The sequence below is a fragment of the Nansenia antarctica genome, assembly GCF_963989245.1.
Source record: "Nansenia antarctica genome assembly, chromosome: 3".
In the NCBI taxonomy this organism is placed as follows: Eukaryota; Metazoa; Chordata; class Actinopteri; order Argentiniformes; family Microstomatidae; genus Nansenia; species Nansenia antarctica.
This window is the reverse complement of record NC_137688.1, coordinates 40,152,324-40,163,159: the sequence shown is the minus strand read 5'-3', so window position 1 is coordinate 40,163,159 and position 10,836 is coordinate 40,152,324. Positions and strand designations below refer to the sequence as shown.

Sequence of the window (10,836 nt, the reverse complement as noted above, 5' to 3'; positions counted from 1 at the left end):
TGGATGGATTCAAACTGATGAACAAGGATTAGCGTGTCATCAGTTGGGTATGCACAACCATGTCCCAGTTGTGAGATCACAGGGTTGTGCTTGCTACTTTTCAATAACAATGTGAAGGCACAAAATACATTGAAAAAATTGATATAAGAAGGGTTATGCTGGGTTCAAAAGATTAAGGCACTGGGTGTTGGAGTCATTAAGGTACTTTTACTGTCACTTAATATGAGCCTTGCTTTACACAACAAATCTTAACATAGATCACTTTACCTAAATGCTGGAGCAATTGCTGTCTTCCGTTAGTCATTCCCTCTTGACTAGAAGAGCTGGAGCGTGGGGTAAAGCTGGAGAATGAGATATAGAGAAAATCCAGTCCCCCCCAAAAAACAACAAAAAAATAAAAGTCCCCAAGCCTTGGCGAATTATTTTGCCAAAGTTCCTCTCCTTTCTGGGCTGGAGCCCTGAATCTTGTCCATATGTGCTTTTTTTCCTTTTATATACACTTACAATACACTTAGTACACAGGTTTAGGGTTGGGTTGCAACACTTTCTTGCAACAGTTTCTCTTTGGCTTTTCACTACTTACAAAAAAAATAAATAAAAACAATTTATTTTTGGTTCTCAATTTGCTTTGGCTCGGTGGTTTTATATAAAAAAAGAAATTTTGCATATACATAAATACTGCACTGTTTTGAGTGGGTATTCCTTGTTCAAAATAGACTATAAATAGCACAAGGAAGGCTTTTGAAATGCATGTAATGCAAACGTTGCAAAGGAAGGCACTGAAACAAGTCTCTACACAGTTTGTGTGCATTTTGGAGCCAATAGCTATTGGCTTCAGTATGAGGTGCAGATACATACAGTATGGGGTTGAGGTGAACGGCGTTACAATACTGTAAGTAAGTTGTGTGCACACAGCCCTCTGTGTGGTAGCCATGCTGGTGGACAGTGGTCAGAGGGTCTTAGCTGGGGGAGTAGCGGTCAATGGTGCGAGACTCTGACAGGGACTGGTGAGGGGGCAGGGGCTGACCCAGGACGTCCATCTTGTCGTGGATGAGGCCCAGGTGCTCAGCCGCTAGTTTGGACAGCGGGTACAGGCTTTCCATGGCCTTAGCATCAGCCATAAGGTGCTGCTGGGCCTGGGCGAGGAGCTCAGAGGCCTTCTCATGCTTCAGCACCAGGTGCTCTGCCGTATACTTGCTCAGGGGGTAGATCCCCTCTGAAAAGTCCAGCTTCAGCTTGCCGTCAGCCGTCAGACCCCCAGCCCCCACTGACCCCCCGCCGCTGTGCATCTTCATGTGGCTGATGAGGTTGCGCTGCTGGGCGAACTTGCCCCCGCACACCTGGCACTCATAGGGTTTCTCCCCCGAGTGGATGCGCATGTGCTCCGTGAGGCGGTACTGGCGTGTGAATCGCATGCCGCAGGAGTCGCAGGCGAAAGGCTTGAGGCCTAGGTGGCTGCGCATATGCCTTGTCATGGTGCCACGTTGTGTGAACTTCTTGCCGCAGATGTTGCAGGGATAGGGCCGCGTCAGCCAGTGGGTCTTCTCGTGCTGGCGCAGTGTGGCCGGGTCTTTGTAGGACTTCTCACAGCTGGAGCAGCGGTAGGGCCGTATGATCTCGCCTATTCCCACTGAGGTGAGCCCTTGGCTGGTCTTACTCTCCAGGTAGGAGAGACTGCTCAGGCTGCTGTTACTGTTCAGGCTGCCGTTAGCATTGCCGTTGCTGCTGCTGTTGTTGTTTTTGGTGTTGCCGTTGTTGCCGTCCATCTCCCCCCCAGAGTCATAGAGTTCCTCGCCTGTATGGGTCTCCACATGAGCATTGAGCTGCTCAGAGCTGGGGAAGCCCTTGTCACAGGGGATGCACACGTACAGGTTGTCCCCGAAGCTCTCTGGCTCGTAGGGCAGATGGAATCTGCCCATGGGTCCGTTGGGAGACGGTCGACCCTCACTGCTGCCTGTCTCCTCACTGCCTGACCCGCTCTTCTCATCTTCACGGTAGCCCCCCTCGCTCTCCTCCCCCCCAGCCTTGTGGTGGTTGAGATGCTGGTGGTGACTCTCTTGTTCTCCATTTCCACCCCCGTCCTCTTCGTCTTCATCCTCCTCCTCATCCTCAGGCGTATATGACAGTGGCTCATGCTTCACCCAGCGGTAGATGTTGCCCACATCCCTGCCTGTCCCCCCTGTCTCTGTAGGGGTGTCGGGGCTGGGGGGGCAAGGGTAGTGGTCAGGGCCCTGGGAGATGGAGCGGTGAAGGTGGGGGTGGTGGGGTCCCACGGGCTGATTGAGGTGGGGATAGGGGTGAGGGGGTAGAGTCCCTGCCTGGTCAGCCGTCTCCATCTTCTCCACTGGGTAGGCCCCTCCGTTGACCCCTACTACGGGGCTGGTGCGGTCGCTCAGGCCCCCCTCCCGCTCCTCATCGTTGTGGGGAAGTGCGTGGGCCAGGTGGGGATGGGAGGGCGTGTGCTGGGACTGGGAGTTGGGGCTCTTCTTGGAGAGGTCCAGGCCATAAATGGGGGAGCAGTTCCTCTCCGAGTGAGCTGAGCGCAGGCCAGGCTGGGCGGGCAGGGATGACTGTGTGGGGGGGTAGACCTGGGAGCCCTGCGAAGAGGTGGGAGCGAACAGCTCCCCAGCGTGGGTGGCTAAAGGGTGGGGTGCTAGCTCCTCTTGTGGTGGGGCGCGGGGGGTGTGGGTGTTCACAACCCCCACCGGGAAGCAGGACTGAATGACAGGGGTGGATACCCTATACCTCCCACCAAAACTGTTGGTGCTCATCTTCCCATAGGGCAGAAAAGCAGGTGTGGGGCGAAGAGGGTACTTCCCATTTCTTTTCAGCTTCTTCTTGCATAGCGCCACCAAGTCCAGCAGCTGCAGGTAGCTGGCAGCTGCTAATACAGCCCCTAGATTGGGTTCTGTGGGTGAGGTGTGGTCTCCGTCGCTAAGGCGACCCGTATAGATGTAGTCTAGAATGACCCGGAACACCCCCGGACTCACCATCTCGTGGTCCAGGTTTATAAGGTTGTCATGGACAACCAGAGATTTCAGGTAGAGGCTGCTGGCAGCCAGAATGTTCTTGTGGGCTCGGAAGAGGGCGTTTTGCACCACGATGATGACATCACACAGGAAGCCCTTGGTGCGTTGTGTATTGAGCTGCAGGAGGAGGTGCCTAGCATGACTTGGGACTTCCATGGCATCCAGCATCGTCTTCAGACCACCACCTAAAACAGAAAAGATCTGTAAACGTCATGCAGTAGCCATCATATCAGTCCACAAAACAATCAGTCAATGCTGTATATGTTATAATATGCCTACTGTGTATAGCTTCCACAGGCTTTGTCATGTAAATTCTCAATGATGCATAAGAAATATTAAATATGGATTTTTTCATTATACCATGAGTATAAATCATGGAATTGCCATGTAAAAATAACACTGAGGTAAGAAGGAGAACTAAAATCTTTACCACTAAATCCATTAGCTGAATCATGCCCCCAATAGTCTTTTCCTGTTGTTGGTTTCTTTTTCTAGTAAATTGTATCGATTCCATTTTAAGTGGAAAAGTGAAGAGAGCTGGTTATGATTTACAGTATGGGCAGTGCACACGAGAGTCACTCTATAAAAGTGAGCTATTGCGAAGGGTGAGCGATTGCAATGGTTTTGTCATTATCAGAAACTCAAGTCTACACATTCACTTCCTATACTGCAATGCTCAGGGAGGGCGGGGGGGAGAGGAGATACAGATAGAAATGTGTTTTCGAGTTGCAGGCTTCCTAATAAAATATTCCAGAGGTGGTGTGCAGAGTTTTAAACAAAGCAAGAGTAAATGTTTTTCAAGTATGATGAACAGCAGGTGAAATGACACAACCAAAAAAAGATAGGTCTTTGAGCTCCCGTTCTGCCCAGTCATATAAGGAACTCTGAGCACACTGGATGTAATCATAGCAAAATGAAAAGGTCTACTAGTATAACTCTTATAACACATACACACATACGCATACACACACACACACACACACACACATAGACATGTACATACAAACACACACACACAGACGTAGACATGTACACACACACACACACACACACACACACAGACGTAGACATGTACACACACACACACACACACACACACACACGTAGACACGTACATACACATACTCTCGCTCTCTCTCTCTCTCTCTCTCTCTCTCTCTCTCTCTCTCTCTCTCACCCACACACATAGCAGGATGTATTGTTCAAACACTGATGTCTGAGGATACTTTACTTATGAGATGAAACAGTTTGTTAACTGTCCCCAAGGGCTTAGTCTCAGTGATGGGAAACAAGCAACTAAATAAATATGTCCGATCGTGGTTTTCCAGACATAAGTTCATCCTCTCCTTGTTTATTTCATTGAGTATTGAGTATTAGCCCCCAGATAGAGAAATAGGGAACTCTGAGATCACAAGAGGACATTTTAATTACTCACTCTGAGCTATCCTTAAGACACTGTTCTGTCCCCATCAAAGTGCAACAACCTTCAAGAGTGCAGCTCTGTGATCATTCCTATACTCTGGCTCTGTCTTTCCATTTCCATTTGAGACCCACCTTCACATCTCAGACTTTAGGACTTTGCGGTGTACTTAATACATGTTTAGTATTACTGAACAGGAACTGCCATTTAAAACATGGTCTCGTTTTGGTGCAATAAAACACATAACCTAACCATTAACAGGTTTTCACGGCAGGTCTCTAAAACGCTGCTGTTTTTGATTTCTCCAAGGTCGTATTTTACCATAAATGTATACGAGAAACAAATCGAAGAAAACGCACATGTCGAATACTAAGATTGATCATTATATTCAGAGCGATGAGATAGTAAGGCTGCCTTATATTCTCGTCAGAGAACAGCCCCCTTAGTCAAGCTATTTGCACACGAGGTTGGGACATTCATTGGGTTGGGAGAGGCGCTGACTCTTCCCCACGACCGTTACGTGTGGAAGTGCACCAGCTTGCCGTTATTCTGCGAGAGACTACAGAGCCTGACACAGAACTGCGATAGGCCTATAGAATATAGATCACTTGATGGATGCAGGCTAAATTATTCACACAAAAAAGCCTGAAAATACCATACGAATTTGTTTGGAGAAATTACATTGAAGGGTTTTTATTATTAACCTTTTCTTAAATTAGAAAATGCACCATATATAATACTAGTCTCTAATGAAAATATTTTTTTAAGCAAAACGCTCATATCTGGAAACGCGCTCAGAAAGTCTCTGCTCTCGTAAATTTGCATGCGCACCTGTCCGACGCGCAGCTCAAGAGAGAGCGTGCTTATGGCACAATTATGCTAAATAAAATATGTTCCTTAAAATCATCGTCCTGGGATGTTTTTACACGTTGTCTACCTTATTACAGGTTATCTAGTTAACTGATGAGTTGAATGAGTTATGATAGGCTGATAGTTCAAGAGGCTATATCATCATTCTAAATGTGACGTTACACTCATACCGCGCATGTATGCGTCAAGACGCAAGCATTTCACTCCTTGTGTCATCATAAAAATAAGAGATTTAAAAACAAAATAAATAAATTTCAGCTTGCACAGAAGTGTTTCAGTATGTGATTACCGGTATGAAATCTCTTCTAAGCAATATATTTAAAATTAAATTCCTAATTATCATTTTTATTTATTTAACCCTTGTTTTACCTGAGTTGACTGTGAACATAGGCTAATTTGAAGCAACGATATGGTGGAGAGTTCCTTCATCAAAGTTTCATTTTTTTATGACACTTTTTTTTGTCTTAGGGTTGACTAAGGAAGTAGCAAACACATTAAATGTTTTTTAAAACATGAGCATCATACATAAACTTCCTGTATCAACACTTATCAACAAGACAGCCTTCTGTTCCACTCAGCCAATCAAACGCCTTTACAGCCTGTGATTGAGTGAAAGGCATAACGTCATTCAGATTTACAACTAAATTGTGCAAATATTAACCTGCAAAAGTCTACCAAAGCAAAATAAGTCTGGCTTTTTCACTACAGTCAGTTGTCTATGTGTAAGTTACTTACACATTGGCTACATTACATGAAATTTATGACATACAAAGTTATTGACTTTGAAATATGTATCATGACAACAAGTTATCTAATGTTATAGCCAATTAGGATTTACACACATAGGCTAAATTACATGATTTTAAATAACAGTCTCATCATATAGGCATAACGTTAAATAGTTATATTGGATCCTCATGTCCTTCTTAGTTTGACCCAAAGCAATGATTTGTTTAAAGGAGCTTTAGGTGAATGCTATATTTGGTATACAGGGGGTGACTTATTTTGAGACGGTGCCTGAGTCATTTTTGGGACAGTTTGGTATTCATTATCCCTGTGTTTTGTCTGTGTTGTCACTTTCCTGGTTTGGGGGTGAGGCAGGGTTTAGACTGAGGGGGTCTGCTCTGGGTTAAGAACACCCTCTAGACTTCCTATCTCCGCCTTTCTACTTGTCAGATTGTTCAGGGAAAGATTTGTAAGCTTAAACGATTCTGTATGCATATTGAAGTTTTTATGGTAATCTAAATTGTTTATGATAAGAGCAATGCACAAAACAATATTGACCTGTGACCAATATTGGACTATAATTCATCTCTTTCAGAATGGCCCAAACTTTTTGCCGATGTTACCAAAATGTTTGGGCCATGTTACCAATGTCACTATAAAGTAATTGTTTTTCTCGTGTTCTTTGGGGGCGCGTGACCGTGTCAAACCTATGGGGGGGAACTAAACGTGCTGCGCGTATAACCCCCGTTCTGACTGAGCTCTATAGGTTAAGCATGATATATGTTTTTGAATGGGATGTATAAACGCAGTTGAGCATGAAACCCTTCTTTAATGAAAACCACACTTGAGGCTTTGAACGTAGCCTAAGGGGTGAGTGTCCTGCCGCTCACAGTGCGGAGAGATGGCTCGAATTATAACGTTGGTTTGTTTTGGACTGAGCCAGATACATTTGCAGAACATCTCTCATACTTCCTCAATCGAAGGTATATAGCTTAAACTGTCTGATCATCAGACCGAGGCTGTGTCAGGTTATCACACGGCCTCGACATGCTTTACTGTCTCTTGTGGTACATTATCAGCCTAAACTCGCGAGGAGCTCTACCCTTCAAGAAGACCCCTGGATTTCCATTCATAAATCAGTAGAAAAGTGGGCTACACACGATCCCCCCATAAGAGGCCCCACAGCAGTTGTCAAATTTACAGAATGGCTAATCATTAGTCTATAAGCCAAAGTGCTTCAAAAAACGAATAATATCCACTAATTATAATTTTTAAAAATCCCTACATAATTTCAATCACTCAGGTTTTGTTTAGGAAACATTAGGCTATTATTTGTTCTTCTTTCCTGTAGGCTATTACTAAATATAATCACTAAATAAAACGGTATTCTGTCTGGAATACAAATTGTAACGTTGTAAATCAGAAATTCATTGTTAGCTTTTGCAACCATGTTTTGCTAAATCATTAAGCCTGAATTGAAAAACTGAGAGGGAAGTGCATGTGTAGCACATGACTTATACACAAAATAGACTTCAACTGAATAACTTTCTCAGAGAAATCGATATGGTTCTGTTCCATGCATTGATTTTTGCAAACATTATCTTCAAATTCTATATTGTTTTTAATATAGGCTAAAGAAACGTATACAGGAACGTTGTAACATACTTGTTGCCCCGTTAATGACCAACATACATGACGCAATATTGTAGCAAACTGTTTGACAGGTAGGCCTATGATATACAAGCTCTGAGGCTAGAACATTGTTGAGGGAAAAACAATATAAGCATTTACCCTAATCCACCTAAACGACGTTCACTTATCCTTAAAATCTATATAGCCCATCTTCTACATATCACGTCGAGGCCTATCCATTTGCTCTTTGGGAAATAAGCGAAGTGAGGAAACATACAGAGTAACATTTCTTCGAAATAGGCCTTACAAATGAAAGGTATATGCCTGGGTAATGTGTTAGTTTAAAAGATGAATAATGTCAAGTTTTGACATAACAACAGCACTAAGCCTAAATGTTGACACAGGGGGAGTATACGGTAAAAAAAAAAAAAAAAAAAAAGAGGTCGTTGTCGCTCTCCCTAAAAGCGGCACGTGAAACGCCATGAGCCCTCGGATGGATGCGAGCTGACCTGACGGCAGCCAGCGGGGTGTTCAAGTTGCCCTGATTAGACCGCAGCCCACCGGGGATGAGAGGGGCACGCTGTGGAACACTAACACACTAAACAATAGTGTTTTCTGTAGCCTTTAAGAAACTAGATCGACCTTTACCAAATGAAGATATCTTACCAGGGTAGCCTACTAACTATTTTAGGTTGCCCAGCAGTAGACTACATTTCTTCACATGAAATAATCAAAACGATATTTTACCCGGTTAAAGCTTTTACTGAATAGTCCAGTCCATTTGACGTGATACAATTATGTAAAAATATTAAATGCAGGGTTTTTTAAAGGTTTGAACTAAATGTTATTTCTAATTAAAAAGTTAATTTATAAAAAATTGCATCTAAAAAAAATGTGGTCAAAAGTCAAAAGTGCAATTACTGTAGATATTGTCAAACAGGATGAAAGTACAGTTCACATCAAAATTGCAAAACAAATAATAATAAAAAAAAAAAAAAAGTTCGCCTATCTGTCTAGATATGCTCTCAACACTGCGTAACCTATTATCTTGAAGCGGTACTGGACTTTAAAAAAGCGGGTATTTCAACGTTACCTGGATGCCCGATGTCTTCTACCATCCGATCTAAGTCTCCCTTAATGATCATCTCAATAGTCTTTTGGAGTCATTTCTGACGTTTCAACTCTGAACTGCCAGCCTCCAAAAACCATGCCAGTTTTCCAAGCACGACTGCCAACTCTTTTTATTATTAATTGCTATGAATTTCTTGTTACTCTCCTCGTCCTCCCACCCCTTTCTCTCTCTCTCTCTCTCTCTCTCTCTCTCTCTCTCTCTCTCTCTCTCTCTCTCTCTCTCTCTCTCCCTCTCTCCCTCTCTCCCTCTCTCTCTCTCTCTCTCTCTCTCTCTCTCTCTCTCTCTCTCTCTCTCTCTCTCTCTCTCTCTCTCTCTCTCTCTCTCTCTCTCTCTCTCCCTCTCTCTTTCTGCCCCTTCCCACTCGCGTTCTTTCTCACCCCCTCCTATAAAAAATACGTGCTTAGTCCAGCATCAGTTTCCTCCTATTTTTTATTTTAGTAATTTCCTTGGCTATTTTTGTGTCGAGGCAATAACGCGCACCGAGATGATAATGGAACCTCTATGCGGCTAGTAAGTGTTTTAACGCCCCGTGTGATGTCAGTCTATAATAAAACTAAAAGGTAAAATCAAGGGCAGGAACTTCAAGTGACCCCAACTTGAACCTCACAACACATCGCGGCTTCGTCTTAAAGAGACAGGCCATTATTGTATATCACACACATATCAGTGGTGCCTCACTGACTCGAAGTTAGGACACATAGGGCCAGTACCTAAAACACAGTGTGTCAACAATTAGAAAGGGGGAAAATAAGACAGGCGAAATTAAAGCTACCTATAGTTTGATGTCTAGGCTGTGTAATGAAAACTGCTTCAACGTGTGCCAATGTGTCCACGTTGGGCATTATACTGTTTTGGATATCCACAATATGCCTTACTCCAATAATGAGCCTGGTCACGTCAGGGGTGTTTAACATCAGTATAGGCCCACCACGTGGGAAGCTCACCTGCCCTCCCTTTATCGGGTAGAGATTGACTAGCAAGAAGATGACAGCTTATTGTATGAAATCATATTGGTAAATGGACTGCACTTATATTGGTGCATTTATTCTTTTTCATGCGTAAAACGACAGGAAAATAAATTCAGGCAACATTCACATAGGCTTGATGATTAACTGTAAACAAATACAACAATAATAATAATAATAATAATAATAATAATAATAATAATAATAATAATACAAACCAAGTGTATTGCATAGCCTCAAATAATATCAGACACCATCATTGCATCTAATGGGTCAATGATTTTTACAGACTACCCCATGGGTGTATGTAGATATTGTTATGAAATGTATCAAAATCATTTGTAGAGCATAAGAGGCCTACTCCATAGTCCAGTTGAAAAATGATGCTGCTTTACAGCAATAATGACAGCTGTCCATTGGACTACCTTATTTAAATCAGTTCAGTAGCTTTTTGAGGAAGAATAATGTCATTCTTACATCTGTGGTATAGCTATATCATTGTTTGTTTATAACGATGATCTGACGAGTTGTCACATCGAATGGGCCTTATAAGATTATACTGTTTTGAATAAGTGCGGCATGATTCCACTCCTGTGTCCTGCATCTGGACATAGAATTCAAAGTTGCCTCCCATTGATTGTTTTAGTTAAAGATTCAAAGAGATTGAAGCTTTAAACGGTTTCCCTATATCCTACTGCAAGGCATTTAAAGCTGAGACAAAATGCTCAATGTCAACCCGGACGATTAAGTTTTGTCTAAACATGCCAACTGTCAGAACCAACAATAAATTAATAAGTAAGTAGGACAGCTCGTAGTAGCATATACACTGACTGCACCCTAAAGCCGCTGTAAGTATCCAGACGCGGTGTGAATATTAACGCAAGGCATCGCTCTCTCTCCTTTCTATCATCAACCCACCTCCGACTCATGTCTGGTGTCGTGGCCGTTTGGAAGCTCTCCTTCACGGGATTCCCCCATCCAGACTTCCTCGCTCGCCCAAAATTCCGTGCTATGAACCTCTTCCGTGATTTCTGCTATCCGCTATCACTGTTCCCTCTCTCC

The 10,836-nt window shown here is 43.4% G+C and overlaps 1 protein-coding gene across 1 annotated transcript; it reads right to left on the bottom strand.

Annotated features, from left to right (window-relative positions):
- Nucleotides 1–959: 959 nt before the first annotated feature.
- Nucleotides 960–8,870, bottom strand: hic1 (hypermethylated in cancer 1; the record flags this gene model as incomplete). The annotated part of the gene is made up of 2 exons (XM_080527847.1): nucleotides 8,771–8,870; nucleotides 960–3,214 (listed from the first exon to the last, which is right to left on the bottom strand). Exons 1-2 carry the CDS (start codon nucleotides 8,820–8,822, stop codon nucleotides 960–962), a joined length of 2,307 nt encoding a protein of 768 aa, XP_080383973.1. The 5' UTR covers nucleotides 8,823–8,870.
- Nucleotides 8,871–10,836: the final 1,966 nt, after the last annotated feature.